Source organism: Protomyctophum parallelum (genome assembly GCF_964188405.1).
Source record: "Protomyctophum parallelum genome assembly, chromosome: 14".
NCBI classification, from domain to species: Eukaryota; Metazoa; Chordata; class Actinopteri; order Myctophiformes; family Myctophidae; genus Protomyctophum; species Protomyctophum parallelum.
Genome location: NC_139709.1, coordinates 44,278,599 through 44,299,772, shown reverse-complemented (window position 1 = coordinate 44,299,772; position 21,174 = coordinate 44,278,599). Strand labels below are relative to the sequence as shown.

At 45.3% G+C, this 21,174-nt stretch overlaps 1 protein-coding gene across 2 annotated transcripts in view; it reads left to right on the top strand.

Moving 5' to 3' along the window:
* LOC310870413 (glypican-5-like) overlaps window positions 1–21,174 on the top strand; it is a 176,441-nt gene that overhangs the window by 133,098 nt on the left and 22,169 nt on the right. For both annotated transcript variants that reach the window (XM_083781632.1, XM_083781633.1), the window contains one exon: window positions 9,618–9,759. In XM_083781632.1, the coding sequence (XP_083637758.1) occupies window positions 9,618–9,759 (142 nt within the window). The remainder of the gene's footprint in view (window positions 1–9,617; window positions 9,760–21,174) is intronic.

The window sequence follows — 21,174 nt, the reverse complement described above, 5'->3', positions numbered from 1 at the left end:
GCTACGTATGAGCGGCTCTTATGAATTGAATGGACTAGTGCAATGCTACGTATATGAGCGGCTCTTATGAATTGAATGGACTAGTGCAGTGCTACGTAATGAGCGGCTCTTATGAAATTTAATGACTAGTGCAATGCTACGTATGGCTATGATGATGACTAGTAAGCCGTAGGGCTTATCATACTATAAACGAGCGAATGTCTGTCTGTCTGTCTGTCAGAAACAAACACTTATCTCCTCATTGCCTGCACCAATCGCTCCCCACTTTTCACACAGGCATTGACCATAATAATATGGAGGTCTTAACGAAGCATTTTTCCAATAAGATTAATAATGAATTTATTAGTGATAAAAACCCGTTTATTTGTCCGTGGTCTATCTCCGACCGAGCCACACTATTAGCACACATCTCTCCATGCCAAAATAAATCTGCACGCTCCCACAATCAGCTAGGCTACTTTTTACCGACGCAACTGTCGTATTTACTGTACAGATATTGTTTTTACATCACCCATTTATATGAAATAATAATCCAACCAGGGCGTACGGGTACTGAACAACTATCTCCCCATAAATGCAATTACTACACTACTAACATGACAATGACTGTTTGAGACTTTCAGTTCTATGTATGACTATGATGTACTGTTTTTCCATTTCAGTGAACAAGTCTATATTAAAGCAATTCTTCCTCAAAATACATATATCAATAATATGATATATTACATCACATTACCCACACTGTACATTTGGGAATACCTGTGCGACAGCCCATACTTTCTGTGCTGCATGTCAAACTGGGGTCTTTCATACTTTTCAAATGGGGGTCTGTGGGCTAATAAGTGTACATTTTACAGTCCTTGCCATGAAAAAAATTCCCTACCATGCATTTATACAAATATTTTCATGTTATAGTGCTGTTTCTATTCACACAAAAAGACACAAATATATTATACAAGTTAAAATGAAGAGCAATTAAATATATTTATGGGGGGCAATAGTCCATACAACGGGTAAGGACTATGTATATTAATACAATAAACAAGCAAAAGGCACTATATGAGCGGCTCTTATGAACTGCATGGACTAGTGCAATGCTACGTACTGTATGAGCGGCTCTTATGAACTGCTCAAGAGACTCATTGAAACCCAGAGCTGGTTCTCAGTGCAGCAGCACAAATCTTATCTTCTACTAGCCACAGTTTTGAGAAGCAAATGGAGAGAGACACATTGAGAGAGATTGACCACCCATTGGATAATTAGCCCATTACAACCGGGAAAGCGTGTTGGCTATTCAAAAATAGCAGATATACAAGCTCACAGCTTGTAATCTTGTATGTATATTTTTTTAATCTTCCTGATATTTTCATTTTTTTTAATATTTATTTGTACTAGAGCGGTGCCCGTTGGAGCCTCTACAGCGGTGCCGTTGGGCACTCATGGCCTACTTGGATGATGCAAGTTGGAAATGAATGCCCCACCCTTGTATGCCCATATATGGAGTTCTTTGTCAGGACATTGGCAGGGGCCCTGTCCAGAGCCCGGGCAGGCAGAGGCCTTTTTTGGGGCGGTTCTCGTCTCAACCATGTCGACCGACATAATTATAGAAAGAGGCTAATTAAAGCTTTCGTACGGCTGCAATGTTGGTGAGTTTGACGTGGTTTAATACAATCAGATAGGACTTTTTCTATTCGGATGAATGGGCTGTCAATGGGAAATTGCACCTTGTTAGTACCTTGCTGGCAAGACTGCAGCGGTGTGTATAAGGTCAATAGCATTCATTTATGAAAAAAACGAAAAAGATAAAAATGAGCGAGTGAATATTGCCTCTCTGGTTATTAATGGAACATCACAATGTCACGGTAAAGTTTCCCATGCGTTCGTTTTTGAAGTGACCTCATGTCACAGTGATTGGAACGGACAAAATACAAATAAAAACTCAATACAATACAATATTGACAGGCAACCTAATGCAAGCTAAACAAAGTGTCTTTGGGTGGCGGCCAGCCAGCCTTCGATGCCACCGTGATGTGGCAGTGCATTGTTTCCAGGACGAGTGTGTCTTAATTGATTCCTACCCTAATTTACATACTTTTCAGATCGTTCCTGGCAAGGCGAGCCGAGTGCTGTGTTTAAATGTCGCCCACGCAGCCACACACACACACAGATGCACGTCACGCACGCAAGCATGCACCCACCCACCCACACGCACACTCACTGTCTCACACACACTCGCACTCACAAACGGTAAACATTATCTCAATATCCAGACGTTTACATGGTCCCATGGCCGTGTTCAGTGTTCAGTGCTCAGACTCAGACTAATGAATATGGTTATTGAATTATTATGGTTTCATTTGGTTACTTTGCATGAGGAAAGGTTAATAGGTTTATCACGGCTGCTATCCAGAACCGAGAGGAGATTCACTCTCGCTTTCCTTCACTCTCTCTCTGTCTGAATTCTTTTGAATCTCGCCCCCACCTTATCTCCCTCCCTCTCTCTCTCTCTCTCTCTCCCTCTGTCTCTCTCTCTTCTCTCTCTCCTCTTCTCTCTCTCTCTCTGTCTCTCTCTCTTCTCTCTCTCTCTCTCTCTCTCTCTCTCTCTCATCTCTCTCTCTCTCTCTCCCCTCCCCTCTCTCTCTCTCTCTCTGTCTGTCTGTCTGTCTGTCTGTCTGTCTGTCTGTCTGTCTGTCTGTCTGTCTGTCTGTCTGTCTGTCTGTCTGTCTGTCTGTCTGTCTGTCTGTCCTGTCCTGTCTGTCTCGTCTGTCTGTCTGTCTGTCTGTCTGTCTGTCTGTCTGTCTGTCTGTCTGTCTGTCTGTCTGTCTGTCTGTCTGTCTGTCTGTCTGTCTGTCTCTCTCTCTCTCTCTCTCTCTCTCTCTCTCTCTCTCTCTCTCTCTCTCTCTCTCTCTCTCTCTCTCTCTCTCTCTCTCTCTCTCTCTCTCTCTCTCTCCTCTCTCTCTCTCCCCTTCTCTCTGCTCTCTCTCTCTCTCTCTCTCTCTCTTCTCTTCTCCCTCTGTCTCTCCTCTCTCCTCTCTCCTCTCTCTCCTCTCTGTGTCTCTGGCTATCTCCACACACCTGCTTACTTATTACTTACTTACTGTACAGGCTTCTGCGGAAAATATCTGCACTGATACCAGATACTCAATCTTCAAATGTCTTTTTTCTTTTGCAACATTCTGAATTATTAATATATGGATTTTATTTATATATTTTCTTGTATGCTATTCGCTATCTTTACAACTATAATTCCAGCGTTGTTGACTCGACTCAGAGGTTCAGAGTCTGTGTGTTTACAACCGCAGAGAGGTTTCAGGGACATTTCAGTACAGTGTGTGCATATGCAGTGCACAAACATCATGCTGGCCAGAATAACACCATCTCAATGTCAAGGGAGTAAAGAAAGACGTTGTTTGGTTGCGTTGCGTTGTAATGAGAAATTGGCCCTACAGCTGCCAATGAACACTGAGGCCCCTTTTCCACCGGTTGGTTCCCAATGGGAACCGGTTCAGTTCTTTTTGGTTTTTAGTCCATGAGCCAGAGCTACAAAATTGAAACATTAATTATGAATTGAGTAGGCAAAACCATACCTATATTAGATTGTTATCACGTGAAACTTCCCCAATTGAGTACTACATGAAGAAAATGATCTATTGTATTCAAATTTTTACATTTTTAAATATGCAAATTAGGCATTATGTAGGAAAATATGCAAAATAATCGAAAATATGAAAAAGCTACTACTGTGGAAGGGTTATCATTTATTAATTTACTTGTATTGATCCTATAAACAATTTAATATAGGGTATAGTTTGCCCACCAATTTTGGAGCTCTGGCTCATGGACTAAAAACCAAAAAGAACTGAACCAGTTCCCATTGGGAACCAACCGGTGGAAAAGGGGTCACACTGTCATGGTCACGGCCTCTGCCCCATAGATATAGAAACCATGCGCCCACTGCATTGGAGCGACCTGTATCGTGGCCGCCATATTTGAGAAGGCACGCTGCCACTCAGCTACTGGCCAATCTGCAGCACGTCTTTTCAGGAACGTTCGTTTTTCTATAGGGTGCGTTCGAATAACTGAACGACCGGCAGTCTGAGTTTTGTGTTCTTAACTTTACCCTTTAACCAGAAACGTCAACTTACTGGTTTTAATTAATTAAATCTATGTTCTCCAAGTTTTGTATTGTGCACACGGGTCCTATTTTTACGTTGGGTGTCGTGACAAACACAGGCACAAAACATCAAAGCCCCCCCTTTGCATGTCCCTCAAAATAGCACAGAAGGAGCACGGTAATTGTCTGTTCTCTGTACAGGCCGTAACGCAAGCCCAAACCATAACCATAAAAATGCATTATTGCCACCGCTGTCTAATATCGTTCACACGCTTCTCCATCTAAGCCGCTCCTTACATACCTAACAGGGCACCAGCGAAACCGGAGAAGTCCGGCTATTGTTATGGGCTTTCGCTTTTGCGGTGAATATATAACGCGAGATGTTTTTGCCTCATTCCTCTGGGAAGGCCCAACTAGGGTTTCATGGGGGACAGCTCTGCCGTGTTTTACTGTCCGACGTACATATAGGCTACATATGTTGTGCCATTGTCGTGTTGCCATAGCTTGGGGGCCCATGCAGTCGAGCGAGGGTGTAGCTGCTTTGTGTACAAACGAGCTACACGGCTACAGTGTCTTAAAGTGATCTCTAGAGCGATGGATACGTTTCCATTTCTTTCTCTCCTGCTCGGCAACGCTGTGCACACATGAGTGTTAATCACCAGCGAGAGTCAAGAGGAATACCAATAACTGCACAACTGGTTCCTTTAATTACTTTGACGCTGGTATAGCACTTCTGCAGGATAGAAAAAAAGGAAAAGGTAACACAGTATTTATCCCACAGAATGAAATAGGTTGTTGAGCGAACTGCCAGGGCTTGTGTCGGGCGGCTTTATCTTTAGGGAAATTACAGAACAACGTCAACGTGCGTGCAGATTCAAGAGCTTGTCTTGTCTGCCGGGGCATCCGCGCGCCCCGTCTCTCTTTATTTATGTTAAAGTGGTGCGCTGCTGTCTACTGTATATGCATGTGGCGTAGTCATCAGTCAGAGGCTTAATCTGTTTGTGTTTTCTCTATTTGTGTGGGGTCTAAAGGCCCTGCAAACATTCCCCTTGCACAAACAGCGGGTCGGGACCCAGTTGTGGGTAAAACAAATTATAATAATGAAGAAGTAGTGACACGTGTGCTTGTAGAGATCTGCTATTTTCAGTAGTTTGGATCCAGAGCAAACGTCCAAGCTCTCTTTGAGTCTCGACCTGAAAAGTTTGGGAACCACTGCTATTGAAGGGCCCCCCTCTGAGTTATCTCTCAGCCTCCATATCGCGTAGCCCTGATCATCCCGCCCACCTCTCCGCAGGTCTTGTCAGTTGCTTGGCTATAACAAGCTGTTCAATCCAGGTAAAGGCAAGGTCACCTGTGTCCCACGGGTGATCCCGTCCATCTACTTGAAGAACGTGCAGTGGTGCGCAAATGAGATGCAGATGAAAGGCGCGTCCGTGTGTGTGTTGTCGATGGTAGGACGGAAACCTTGTATCTCCAAAACCATTACTTTTCAGGAATATGGACATTTTCAGAAATTGTGAAAATGGCCGATCTACAAGCTCACAATGCTCACACATTGCTTGGCACTCTTGTGTCAGGGACGAAAAAACATATAAAGTTTACATTTGGAGATACATGGTTTCTGCCCGACAGAGACGATGATTGTCTGTGTGTGTGTTGGAGCGTGAATGTGCATATGCGTTCCCGTGCCCGTTATTTAGATGCATTTCTAGGTCAGTTGCCTGCCTCTCTGTGCAGATCAATATATATTCCATTAGATCTAGGTAGAACAGAGAGCATGTCTATCATCTCTGTTGGGTGGAAACCTCATACTGTACGTATGTCCAAAACAGTTATACTTATCAGGATTCAAATTCAAACGTATAGCAAAAGTATCAGAGCTGCAAGCTGAAAATGAGTTTCGAGCTTGTGGATCTGCTGCTTTTGCTGCGTTTGTGTGACGCTGTAGTATGATGAAGTAGGTCTTTAATTTACAACAAAAGAAATATATATAACCCATTCTGACCGGGCACCCATTTTGGTGTTGGCATCATGTTATGCTTTAGCTATTGAAAAATAGCAGATCTACAAGCTCATATCGCGCCACCGAGTGGCGCGATACGAGCTTGTAGGTCTGCTATTTTTGAAAAATCGAAGAACGACTGACATTTTTTAGAATCTGATCTCACGTCAGAATGGGTCAATTAGACCAATGTGTGTCCAGTGGAAACCTCGTATGAATCTGATCTCAGGTCAGAATGGGATAATCAAAAAGTGGCTCAAAAAGTGAGGATACGGAGATAAGAGGTTCCTGGTTCCAGAAAGCCATCCACCTGCTGTACTTCCTCCAGAGGATGGCTGGCTGTCGTGCCATCGGAGCTCCACCTTCAGACGAGATGTGACGGAACAAAGGAACACCTTGATGGTGGAGCACCAGCAGGTGGTCCAATTAGATGGCTCCCTGCTGGGAGAGAAGAACCAGGCAAACGGTGGATTGCCTGGGGGAGCACGTTGGTTTTTTCATGAGGCGGAATCTCTTTATGTTCCTATACAAGGATATGGTACATGGCAACGTGGCTGTTATGTAAAGGTCGTGACAGGATAGTGATAGAAAGTGGAAACAAGTCGACTGAATTATGACCTGATCTGGATATTTGTATTAAGTTTTGGCATGGGTCTTGGATGTGATTAGACCACTTTGCTCCTTTTCAACCTATAGTCGTCATAATTGGTCCTCACTGACGCTCATTAAAAGATGGCCCCATTATGTGTCTCTGTGTCTCAGAGGAGGGCTGTGGGCTTTTCACTTGCCTGCCAGTGGCATCATCGCACGTTTGGTAATTTCAAACAATTTCACAGTGGGATTCTGTTTCAACATGCTCTCCAGGAAGAAACTGAGAAAACAGGCAGCCAGCACACAATAAATGCTCTTTTAACCTCTCCACAGAGAGATAAATGTGAAAGGGATATTTATTTTGTGCTCGCTGTTTTCTCAGTTTCATGACATTATTGAGCCGTGCACCTTGAGACTTGTTGTTTAATCTGGATTGTTGCGGGCATTCTGCTTCGCACTCTTAACTCTCCTGAAAGGCTGTAGTCTCCATTAGCTTATCGATGATGTCATTGGTAGACAGGTTTCGGAACCGTCCATAGTCCACCAATGAGACGCAGTGTGAGTAAAGTGAATAATCGAGATAGGTTGAAAATGGGTGTAGTGCTCCTTTAACCCATTTTGGGGCGGGAACCCCTTTTGGTATTAGCATTATGTTATGCTTTAGCTATTGAAAAATAGCAGATCTACGAGCTTGTAGGTCTGCTATTTTTGAAAAATTGACATACGACTGACATAGAAACATAGCTTTTTCAGAAAACTGTCAGGATGTAGAAGACATTTTTAGAATCTGATCTCAGGTCAGAATGGGTTAAGGTTAGGTATGGTTCTTTTGGGTAACATTAGACTAAGGTTACACACACAGTTATTTTGATTACGGTTAACCACAGTTCTTTTGATTAAGATTATTATTCACTGATGGTTTGGTTGAGGTCAGCGTGTGGGTTTGGGTTAGGGTTAAATTACAGTGACGAAGTGTCTGGATTTGAAGTCGGGATGTCTGGGTTTTGGCAGAGAAAATGTCAGGTAAGCCTCTGATTGGCTGACCTGTAACGCAAGTCCCTGGTTGGTCCTTAGTCTAAGGATGTTCGTGGTTGGGCAATTCATCTGCAGTCCTTAACCATTTTTCAATGGTTGTGCACGAGATGTTAGCTATTGTCTGTCCTACTGCAAGGCTAGGTTTAATGTTCGGAAACTGATGTTTTCAGTCCAGATGGACTGTCTTGTGTCCACATGGATCGTATTTGTCAAATACTGACATTGATTAATTGAAAATTCAGAATTCTTTCTGTAGACATCACCTGCAGCCAGAAATTGCATTATATTTTGACGTGAAATATTGATTTTATTTCATGGTTTGGACAAGCATTGAATTCTAATCCCTTTGATGTAAGAGCAGGCTGTGATTCTGCCCATCTATCCCGTTTGAATGATTAGTGACATGGCCTAGGATTCCAAATCTATTCAATGAATAATGACAGGATGGAACATGGCACAGGATTTGAAATCTAACCCATTCTGACCGGGCACCCATTTTGGTGTTGGCATCATGTTATGCTTTAGCTATTGAAAAATAGCAGATCTACAAGCTCATATCGCGCCACCGAGTGGCGCGATACGAGCTTGTAGGTCTGCTATTTTTGAAAAATCACTTTTTTTTTAGAATCTGATCTCAGGTCAGAATGGGTTAATAATGAAACTGTCAGGATGTAATAGACATTTTTAGAATCTGATCTCAGGTCAGAATGGGCTATTGATGCATACTAGGAGGAACACAATGGAGTTGTCAATAGCTAATTACAGGTCTTTGACGGTGTCATTTTCCATGCAAGCAATGATGCGATGTGAGTTCATGATCATGGCTGGTAGTTATGAAGCAAGTTGTTCTTGTATAAATGAACACAATTATTACATCTCAACACTAATGATTATATTTTTGGACTAATAATAATAATAATAGTACATCAGTCACAAATTCCACCCAGACTATTACAGAACTGCCTGTACAGTGAATGGTGTGTTTGAGAAGGGCTTGTGGTTTTATTGTTTTTACATTAAGCCCTTTTGGCTAACAGGAGAGTCTGAAGCTCTACTCTGTTAGCCATGTTTACATAATAAGAGCAACAAGCCCAGGGTGCTACATTTACCTTGTGGCAAGATACACCAGGTGCTCAGAATTAGCATGATCAACGTTAACCTGTTTCCTATTTGACAGGTATGAACGGAGCCCCTTGACATCAGGTCAGCTGTGATCAACCGTGTCAAACGCCTTTTTTTGCTAAATGGATCAAATCCATTCCAGATGATAATGTATTTCAGAAATGGACTGCAGCTATAGACTAAATCCAACTGCACGAAGGCAGACATTTGAGCAGAGGCTTAGATTCTCCGTTCATAAGCTGGGCGTGTTAGCTGTGCTACCCGGTTGGACGAGGAATAATGCCCGGGGGCACTGCTATTTTTATATAAATAACAGGGTTAGGAGGAGTTTTAAGTCATTAAAGACCTAAGGGCCGATTCTACAAAATGTCTTCGAGATCCTAGAAGTTTTTCTGAAAAACCTATGTTTCTATGTCAGTGCTCCCATCCCACTAAACCTATGTTTCTATGTCAGTGCTCCCATCCCACTAAACCTATGTTTCTATGTCAGTGCTCCCATCCCACTAAACCTATGTTTCTATGTCAGTGGTGCTCAAACTTTTTGATGTCAAGGATCCCAAACATTATAAGTGTTTGGCTGCCGACCCCCGTCTCAAAATATTTTGTCCCAGGGACCCCCCCCCCAGATGACGACGACTAAGTATAAAATAATGGTTAAAAGCTACAGCAACACAGATGCGTTCCCGTCCTTAATGGGCTAATGCAGAGAGATCATGCCTTCTAACTCCTGTCTAACTCCCTTTGTACATTCAGGAGACCCAGGACAGTTTTCCGGGCCTGAGCCAGAGTGAGATCTGGGAGGAGCTGGGCAGCGGAGAGGTAGAAGAGGGCAGTTCCACAGACTGCGATGATGAAGATGGCTGTCAGGCCTCGGGAGATGGCAAAGACTCCACCTGTGAGTACCGTGTGCACGCACGCACACACACACACACACACACACACACACACACACACACACACACACACGACCTTGAGTGACGATGCCTCAGACAATATTGGTTGCGGTAGTAATAATAAGACTTTTATTATCCACAGCCCTTCACTCTGCAGAATGTTGTTTCACTCTCACCCCTTTTAATAGCACTGGAATCCCACATGGACAAATCCTTGGAGAAATAATGCAATCGATTGCACCATTCCTCCATTCACCTCTCCAGCCTGTCTATTCTGCCTCCATTTGTGCCTTGCCTCCTTTAATTAGTGATCTCATTTTGATTCTGCGTCGCGAATCACACCGAAGCACACCATTACACACACACACACACTCATACACATGCATATACGCACATGGTCAGTTTGGTCACACTCGCACTTGCAATCCAAGACCAAGTTTGTCTAAATGGTCTTCATTTCTATAGCCTTTATTCTAAAAAAAAAATCGAAAGGTGCTTTAGAATGTGCTTTTACTTTCATACATTCATGCATGCACCGGTGAAGGTAAGCATGCAAGGCACAGATGTAGCTCATCGGGAGTAGTTCAGTGTCTGTCTTGCTCAAGGACACTTTGACACAAAGCCGTGAGTAGCCGTGGATCGATGAGGGAACATTCCTGTTCAAGCCACCTGAGCCACTGCCTGAAAAGACGCAAAAGCGTTATAGTCTCATCCTCTCTCTCTCTCTCTCTCTCTCTCTCTTCCTTATTTTTCTCCCCCCTTCCTGAGTCAGCCATGAATAGCCAAACACTGCAAGGACACTCCATTGTTATTTTTTCTTCTCCATTCTAAACAGAGTACACTTCAAAACAACTCTGACACACCTTCCACACCTTCCATAGGGTTGTGCAGAAGTGCAGGAGGCTGTTCTGAACCTGAGAAAACACACACGCACACACACACACACACACACACACACCTGCGCGCGCACATGCATGCACGCACACGTACGGCACCCACGCACACATACATTCAGTTGCATTCACAGCATGTGCGAGAAGGAGATGTCGGGGCTTGCATGACTGGCCTTGATGATAATCGTTTGATCTCTTCCACAACCTCACCAGGCCTCACCTTAATAATATCTAATTATCACGTTGCTTTTTCCACCAAATGCAGTCTCACACAAAAAAAATGCATACGCATCCAATTCCTGGACGGCTGAGAGGAGACGTGCGCACGCACGCACGTACGCACGCACGCACGCACGCACGCACGTGCACCAAATGTATTTTTGCCTGCATATGTATTTTTCACATGCACAAACAGACCGTGGCGTAACGTGCAGGAGTAGGTTAGCGTGAAAGAGAACACGGGAGGTTGACGATGACAATTCTACAAATTTTATATAGCAGCGTTTCAACAACGAGGGCATTTTATGAGCTTTACACAGAACATCAAGCAAAGGAAAAACAGTTATACAATGAGATTAGGATGCATATACAACAAAATAAGTGAAAAGAATAATAACGCATAAAATTACAGTGCAGAAGAGAAAGAAAAAGAAAGGTAACTCGATCAAAGGCAGCGTTGTGTTTTAAAAGAAATAAGAGTTAAAAGAAATAAGAGTTAAATGAGCCGACGCATCAAGACGGCCAGGCAAACAATGAAGGAGATATTATGCCCAATGAGGTACACATGTTCAGTGATGGAAGACGGGTCAAATGATGGGAAACGGCTCTAATGAGGGAGACGGGTCCAATAGACAGGTCCAATGATGAGAGACAAGTCCAATGGGAGACAGGGTCCAATGGGAGACAAGTCCAATGATGCGAGTGTCTCTGGGGGAGAGCCCCAGACCCTCTGCTATACACGACTGCAGAGCCAGTCAGATGCTGGCTCAGCAAACTTCCTCTGCACTTGCACCTATATCACAAACATCCCCGTTTATTCAGTCAGACACGCGTGGGCCACATATACATCAGGCTGTGCAGTCGCACACAGTCGCAAACCAACTGCAAGTGCAGAAATCACCACTGCTCCATTTCTCATTCCAATTCGTTGCGTTATAGTGAAATTGGGCTTAAGAAAACTTGCAACATGAGTTTCAAAGTGGCGTTTGAGATATGGCTCCCCCGCCGGTCTGACTTGACGAGGTGTCTGCACGGGGAAAGTCGCTTCAGCGCCGGGGCAGCAGCAGAATGACTATCCACACCGCTGCGCAAGCTAATACAAGAATCAATAACTATTACATTCGCAGTTACCCATCCGACCCCCCTTTCACTCCGCTGTGAATCCCACACACTGGCCTCTTCCTCAAAACCCTAACAGCAGCACCCTCGTCCAAACAGTAGGGGATAATCAATCAAAACCACTGTCGGGATTTACCGGACAAGAGCCATTACTGCTGTGCTCAAATATATGGATCCATGTCCCGCGGAGCCCAACATGGCTCCTTCATCTTCTTTCTGCATGGTTATCCGTCATGAGTCCCCCATGAGTTCCAAGTTCGAGACAGTTCGAAAACAAATAGTTTGGCATCCATAAAGTCTATATTATGAGAGGTATGATCAGCAAAAAGCAGGCACAGTTCATCTTTTTATCTTGGAAATCTCAGACTGTCTTAGCATATCAGAGACTCCTTGCCAACGGTGAAAGGGAGGTCAGCTGTTTATGCGGTGCGACAACACTATAGCAGATGGCATAGTGTCGGTCGTGCAGGTGGCCTGGTGCAGTCCGTTCGTCCATCCGCCCACCACCACCAACGTCCTCTCCAAAACAACAATGATTTATAATTTGCCGAATTGCATTTATTCAGTGGAGCTGTGGGGCTCACCAGTTATAGCAATATTGCAGTTATTGTTATAAACCGTGTGGGTTAGATGATAATACAAAGGGCTTATGTAGCGCTCGCTATCTACATGGAGCTGCGGTCATGCTGTCGAGGTCCATGTTAAGAGGGGGCTTGACCTTCCACTGGCCATCCCTCCTGCAAAGAGAGAGACTTCATTACCGAGCTAATGAACTGCACTAATCTGCAGGGAACACGCTCACTCTCTCTGTCATCTTCCATGCCATGTAAGGGAGGACAGAAAAAAACTCTCTGTCTCTCTCGCTGTCTCTCTCTATCTCTCTCCCCCTGCAGCTGAGCGGGCCTCCACGGAAGCCCATTGTGCGCCGTGCCTATCTCTTATTAGCTCTTAATGGCTGTGGAACGCTTATGGCCACTCTCTCCAAAGGCGATATTCATTTGTAGCTTTCTAATTAGCGCGCCACACCACAAAAGGATCCACAATGGTATTCCACAATCTCTCCATCAGCAAAGGGAGTGAAGGCTTGGCATGACTGGGCATCTTTTAAAAGGAGAACCAGCAAGTTCATGTGACCTGCAGCCCTGTATTGAGTCTGTCTGCATCGGTGGCTCTACTCAGCAGCAGTCCATCTCCGGTTCTTGCTGCGTCAGACCTTCAAAGCCATTAAAGTCCCGTCCAGGAGGGGAGACATTATTGTTCTGTTATTAAAAAGCCGGGAGAAGCCGGACATTTTTTGTTTCTTATGAATTCTAGAGGCTCCTGCTCAGGAATACTTGAGGGAGTTAAGAGTGGAATGTGGGAGATAAAAGACTTTTATTGCCTTACCTCACCCCCTGTGCCTTTTTACGTAGACGCTGGTATATTGTTGTTTGTGTTGCATTCGAGGCAATACTCCGGGGCGAAGGCGTCAGAAGTCAGAAAAACAGGGGGGTGGGTGTTGCGGGGAGGGGGTGGGGGCGGGGGGGGTTGAGGGGGGCGATCCATCTCGACGGAGGAGGAAATGCATGGATAAACACTTCCTGCGATTGGGCTGCAGGGCATGTACGGGGGGAAAACAAATGGGGGAAAAATGTGTGCAGACGTGAAAGTGCAATTCTCTGGTAGCAAACACCATCTGTCAGGACCGCTTGCAGGTCTCATGGAGAAATTGACAGATGCACGAAGCCCCGGATAACGACTGTTGTGCTCCGTCATGATATGATAGAACATCATCATTCCAAGCACTGCAGGCTGGATGGATGGATGGATGGATGGATGGATGGATCATACAAATGAGAACGAGTAATGAGAAACCAATCTTCAAGCGTCAAATCAAGCTGTGCGCGTGTGCGTCCGTGTGCGATATACGTAGAGAGGGGGGAAAGACAGAGACAGAGAGAGGGATATGTGGGTGATGGCTGGTGTGGTAATGCTCCTGCTGCTTGGAGACGAGGACACATTCTATCAGATATATCATCACGCCCACACTGCGGAAACAAGCTGACCTGAGGTCAAGGCGTGACGCAGGAACAAGCACCTCCACAAAGCAAGCTGTGTGTGTAAGTGTGAGGGCTTTTACTCAAGGTTGTTCATATCTTTAGTACTGTCTGGATGTTGCTGGATGATGCATCTGCTTGTGTGTGTGTGTGTGTGTGTGTGTGTGGTGTGTGTGTGTGTGTGTGTGTGTGTGTGTGTGTGTGTGTGTGTGTGTGTGTGTGTGTGTGTGTGTGTGTGTGTGTGTGTGATGTAAGAGAGAATATGTGCCCCGTGTGCTTAATATAAAACATACTTCCTCATAAGATGGAGCGCATACCGCATACCACCACCTTTAGACGCACACAGGAGAGCACACACACACACACACACACACACACACAGAAGGCTGGTGGGTCAGTATGGTATTAAAATGGTACAGTCAGCAAGTTTTGTATTGAGGGACTTGAAGGGCATCAGAGCTAACCCACTCCGAGTTCCACATTCATCAATGTCTGACTAGTCTGCTGCTCTCCCTCTCTCTCTCTCTCTCTCTCTCTCTCTCTCTCTCGCCTGCAGGCTCATGCGAGCACAGATATCATTGTAATCACGGATCAGCACCGAGAAACATTTTTATTTTCATAGCTGTGTGCCGTAGGTCCACATGACTCAGATCAAAGCTGTTCTAAAACATGATACATTTAAACCCTCTGTCTGTAGAAGAACCAGGGGGAGAGCGTATTGTAGCGGACAGAGTGACGTCACCCCCCCAGCCCGGATATTAAATCCAGCGACATGCCATGGACATACCAAGCCCAGCAACGTTCCCACACTTCTACTCAGACGCCTATGCCGGATTTATGAGTCGTTTTGTTTTCCGGTGTCGAGCATCGAAAATAGCTGATATACAAGCTCACAACGAATCGCAACATGGCACAGTGTGACCTTATAGATCTGCTGTTTTCGAACTGCGACGCGATGTTCAACCAAGTATAACTCATGGCTTTACCTCCCAAAGCCTCTAAAGGCCACAAAGGCGCACAAAGGCAGCTGTTTCAACTAGCCGGGAGAAGCGTGTTCCTGTTTCGCACGTGGCCTGCATGCTTGTGCAGGACATGGCTGACCTCCCTCAACAGCGTTAGCGGGATCATCCTGGTTCGGCCCCCAAACCCACCGCAGCCCCGGCTGCGACTCGCTCTCTATCCTGCTATACGCCCTGGACGCTAGCACGCATCTACCTTTCAAAAAGCTGGAGATGCCGAGGGATAGGAGAGGTGAAGCGGTGCAGAGATGAAAAGGATGCGGCATGTGTAGATTCCTCTGAAGTGGAGCGGGTCGGATGCGTGGGATCTAGAGGTGGAGGGGGATGTCAACAGAACCACGAGGAGAGCGAACAAGACACGGAAGATGGGCGTTGTGAGGGATTGCATGCGCCTAAGTATCGACCTTTTGAGGGTGTGGCGCCAAAGGGTCGTTTTAGAGAGGAGAGAGGATTTCATGGTGGAGACGGATGGGGCTGCAGAGTGGGAACGGAGATCTTGACAGGGGGGGAAGGGGGGTTACAAAAGAAGGACAGTCATGTGAGCGGAGCGGATGTCGAGGTGGTGTATGCGGTGGCCCCGAAGATCCGGGAAGAGGATCAGAGCAACGGAGCCCTATGATTCAATCTGCCGTGAGAGACGAGGGTTATATCCCCTCCCCGATCCCGGGTATGCTGGGGCTGAGTCACGGCCCCGCAAGTGCAACTTGTGTGCGCGTTACATAGGGCCGGCTGGTCAGCAGATGTGGCGGCTCTGTCCCATGTGCGGATATTAACTGTCGGGGCCGCCATTTCCCCTGGCGTTTCATCTGGGGCTCAAGGGGGTTTGGCGAGGAACTCCAAGGGGCAGGGCAGGGAGGGAACCAGAATGGACCGGGGGATCATAGCAGGCTTTGGCTTGGCTGGGCTGGGGGGGTGGGGGGGAGGATGGACTCTGAGCTGGGGTGAGGACTGTTGCGGCAGACAAAAGTACAAGAGAGGAGGTAGTCACTTTGTGAGTTGTGCAAAGTCATCCTTTTGGTGGTTCCACTGACCTTTTGTGTGGCAGGCAGGCGAGCAAACACTGCTCGGCGTTTCCAATAAGCTGCTCGGACACAACATTGAGATTCATACGGAGAATCTCCGAGGTCAGATTCTCGACGCGATGAGAAAGAAAACGTCCTCGACACAGAGCGCACACAGAGGGCTAATTATTTAGGATCGTATCAGCTCGCGCCGCTTCATCAGCACTCTAACTAGCGCAGCTGACAGCTATTTTCTCTAATGATAATCACTCTATTACACGCGATCAGTCACATCAGCATTTCTTGATCAGCCATCTCCCCCCCCCCCCCCCCCCTTCTCGCTCCTCCGTCCAACCAGACCCATTTCACACCACCGTCGTCCCACCTCTCAGGCCTCTCAGCGGGCTCCGGCTTTCTGACTAGCTTGGCATATTCAGCCCTGTGGTTTTTTTATGGTAGTTTGAGAGCATATTAGCTCTGAGGGCTCCCTTGGCGACGGCCGGGGGAGGGGGAGGGTGGGTCATCAAGAGGAGGAGAATGGTTTTCATTAGGCAGCATCATCGTTTCTTCTCCAAGCAGTATCGCTTTATGGCTGAGCCACTCCAGAGCACACCTCGGGGGAGCCTTGTCTGGGGAAGCACCTCTGGCCTCTCAACAGGTCCAATGGGTGGGATCCACGCAGTTAGTGAAAGTGATCTAACTATATGAAAATACAGAGGTTACATTTCTGGCTGTATATAACATAGCATTGAAAAGCAACCACTATCTATAGCTTGAAGCGGTGTTGGTAGAGTCTTGGGTTGAGGTGCTACATGGTCGTGATGTCTAAGTCTAAATATTGTCAACCATTGGGTTTTTTTTTAAATGTCAGTCGTTCTTCGATTTTTTTCAAAAATAGCAGACCTACAAGCTCGTATCGCGCCACTCGGTGGCGCGATATGAGCTTGTAGATCTGCTATTTTTCAATAGCTAAAGCATAACATGATGCCAACACCAAAATGGGTGCCCGGTCAGAATGGGTTAAACCATGTTAATACTTCTGCTCTGTGAGGAACACTGAGTTGTATTTTGAAACAGCCACGCAAAATACACTTTTGGCACTGAAATGATCAAAAACTAAACGGATTCTGACAATATATTAAATTAAAATAAACACCACGACGCCAGAACGGTTTGAATTCATAAAAATGATGCAGAGCAAAAATCCACACAAAGATTATTTACAAAGTAAGAAAAGAGAAACATGACGTGAGAAGTTGTACTCTGCAAGTGGCGTATGCAGCTAATAGTGAGAATGTAGTATCCAGGAGAGTTCATTTATAGGAACAATTATGATGTTTTTTTCTGTTCTTAACTGTCTGTGTGGTCAGAGTACAATAAAATGTTTCTGCGTTTTAAATGGGTGCATACTGCTCAAGATCAGGTGAGAATTTGCTACTTCATTGCCCAGTATAATTACATCAAATTGAAATTTCTCCTCTGATGCACATGCACTTATTCTCTGCTGGAGCAAGTCATCAGGAATGAATGGGCCAGTATACAGTATTCCTCATAAAAACGTTGATACCAGCAATGTGCTGCTCCAGTGGAGAGAGCACTGTCTACACTACAGTATGAAAGACAGAGTTCATAATCCATCCATAAACCATCATATAGGGTATTCTATTTTTGTGTGCATTTACCTCTTTTTTTTTTTTGTCCCCCAATTATGCCAAATGATTCCTCCCCACACACATGTGTGTGTTGTCACTGTTGTCTCACCTGCCAGTGAGCAGTCAGCAGTGACAAATATCACCCTCCCTGTGCATCTTCCCCCCCCCCCCCCCCCCCCCCAAACATGGGCCAATGGCGCTTCGTATAGACGCTCGACAAAGCCAGATGCACTGTGGTGGATTTGAAGCATGCACAACCTCCGCTGCGGTGGGCAGGCCCTTTACCGATGCGCCACCCGGGCATACGATATTCTTATTTTGACATGACACACGTATACAGTACTGTCACTTGACTTTAGACGGATATTGGTGATTGCAGTAGTTTGTGTGCTATATACAGTACCTCCGCAGCTTTGCTGAATGAGTGTCAGGCACAAACAACAAGATGGCACAGACAGAGCAGATGGAAAAGTGACAAAGATCCAGACATGCTCATTTATCCGGTGTATATACTCCCACCCAGCTCCCAGTCCAATTAGTTTAATTCAGGCCAGGTGTGAGGGCTTAAATCAGCCACAGATTTATCCGTTCTTGTTCGCCACACATATTATTATTAAAAGGTTATATATGTTTTTATATATTATATCAGTACTTTGTGCACACTCATTCTGTGTGAAAAGTAATAGATTTTTGCCCCCAAATCATTCAAAAATAGCTGTTCAAGCTCACAATACATTTACTTATTTTAAAATGTTATTTCATCTCTAAAGTAGAATATGTGCAATATAACCAGCTCCCTACTCTCTCTACATAAAATGTGCTACTCTCAGTGTAAATGTTTAAAATATATGTATTATTTAGGGTATAGAATTTGCCTCTGTGCTGCAAAATAAGGGCATTCAAAAAACTTATAATAGAAAATGTAATTCAATTTAATAATTCATCACTTTTTGTATAGTTGTATCTATTGCAATAATAATGTGAGGTTGTCAGAGAAATCACTAGGCACACCTGGACTTGTCTTTCTTTTATTGATTGAATACTTTATTAACAAGACAATGCAAGTAGTACAGTTAAAAGTTATGCTAAAGTGATAACGCCCCAGGTCTTATTTCCATTGTGGTCCATTGATTAGTGTGAGCATCTAATGCCACGTGGTCGGTGTTGTTGTTGTGTCTCCGTGAATAGTGTGTGTTTTGAACAAAGGCAGACTGTGTGTTTGGCCACTGACCGTGTTGTTGTTTTTGAGTGGTGCAACCACTCCTATACGGAGCTCTGTCTGTCTCTGGCTGTGTCCGAGCACGGAAATAGCGTTGGTTTTCATCACCAATTGTCACTGTTGTGCAGCCTAATACACACACACACACACACACACACACACACACATATTAACTGTTTACATGATGATTTCAGGTGTGACAGTACAGTTCAGTGACAGTACAGTACAGTAGAGGGTCCCCCTGGGGACCCCCACACGGTAACTGTCATTTCTCGACCATTTCGGACATGGGGTGTGCTCGCCGGAACTGGCCTGGCTCCCTGGGCTCGTTCCTGTGGTTCTGGAAGTTTCGGGGACCCCCATTGGGACCCGCACACGGAGTTTCACCACTCACTTCACACAGGTGTGATTTTTCTCCCTGAATAACCCATTCTGACCGGGCACCCATTTTGGTGTCGGCATCATGTTGTGCTTTAGCTATTTAAAAATAGCAGATCTACAAGCTCATATCGCGCCACCGAGTGGCGCGATACGAGCTTGTAGGTCTGCTATTTTTGAAAGATCAAAGTGCGACTGACTTTTTTAGAATCTGATCTCAGGTCAGAATGGGTTCATCAGACCAGTGTGTGTCCGGCGGAAACCTCGTGTGAATCTGATCTCAGGTCAGAATGGGATAAGAGAGAGAGAGAGAGGTGAAGTAGAGCAGACAGCGATGTGTCCACTGAGCGCGTTGTTGGCGTTGTTGTTTCTCTGTGAATGTGGTGTGTGTGCTGCTCCGTGTATATTCTCTGTGAATGTGGTGTGTGTGCTGCTCCGTGTATATTCTCAGCCATCGCATCACAGAAAGGGAAACCACGGAGCAGGGATGAAACCACGGACCAGGGTGGGTGACGTGGGAGCGGAGCACGGGCAAGTCTGCACACTAAAGCCCTTTAAACCACACCCAAGGGTCAAGACTATAGGGATGGAGCTTGTTCACTTTTATTGATGACGATCACCTTATCGAGCAGGCTTATCGAGCCGGGTCCTTATCGAGCCCACTATCGAGCATTTGCTATTATTTTGTGGAAAGAACGGAACCTTATTTTTATTGGCCAGTTGTGAGAGTTTGTATGCCAATAAATAGTTCTAAGGTGTATACACAGTCACACACACACACACACACACACACACGCACGCGCACACACGCGCGAGCACACACACACACACACACACACACACACACACACACACACACACACCACAGAAACAAAATATGCATATTTTTTATCTTATATATATTTTTAATTCTCTTTATTTCAACCAACCAAGACATCCCTTTGCACTACATTTTACTACAGTATATATATATATATATATTATACAGTACCTTTCTAACAGACAGAGGGAACTGTTCATTGTGTACTGTCACTTTAAAAGTGAAATGTATACATCATCGTACGGTGGTGTCGCGCACCAAAAGTAGCCAATCTACAAGCTCACAACGCGTCTGTGGTTGCACCGCGTTGTGAGCTTGTAGCTCTGCCTTTTCGGCAACGATAGACTGAGAAGTTGATACAATATTATAACTCTATGGCAGGGAGATTTGAGTCTCCCAAACGTATTATTATGAATTGGATTAATAACTTATGGCAACGTCTTACCGTGCTTGCCTTGGGCAGCAAGCACGGTAAGCACAACATGCGTTGGGTGGAAGAGCAGGATATTTGTTCCGCTGCAGCAGCTGAGGCTCCCGTGTTGTTTCGACTCGGTGCAGACATGCAAAGGCATTTGGGTTTAATACAATGCGTTATGGACAGATGCATTGTCGAAATGCTCCCTTTCGTGCATGCAACGACTGTGGTATAGGCTACATTATTGCATTTAGCTCCCCTCTTGTCTTTTTTTACAATGTTACCAAACTTTTTACCCGTTCCACCATACTTCCACCGCAGCAAACGATGACAGACCACGCAACCACCCGTCGCGTCCCAGCCCCCTTTATAGCGAGCAGCCCATGACGTCAGCCGCTGAGACTATACACGATAAGAGGCTTGACAAGCCAAACGCTTATCGATACTCGGGTCTCGATAAATGCCGAACCGGGTTTGTAATGGACCCGATTTCCAGGCTCCATCCCTAGTCAAGACGGTTTCAGTGTTGTCCCTGCAGTGTGATACATCTTAATAATAATAATAAAACTTTATTTGTATAGCACCTTTCATGACATGAAATGCAGCTCAAAGTGCTTTACAGAACAATGGAGAATAAAAGAAAAGC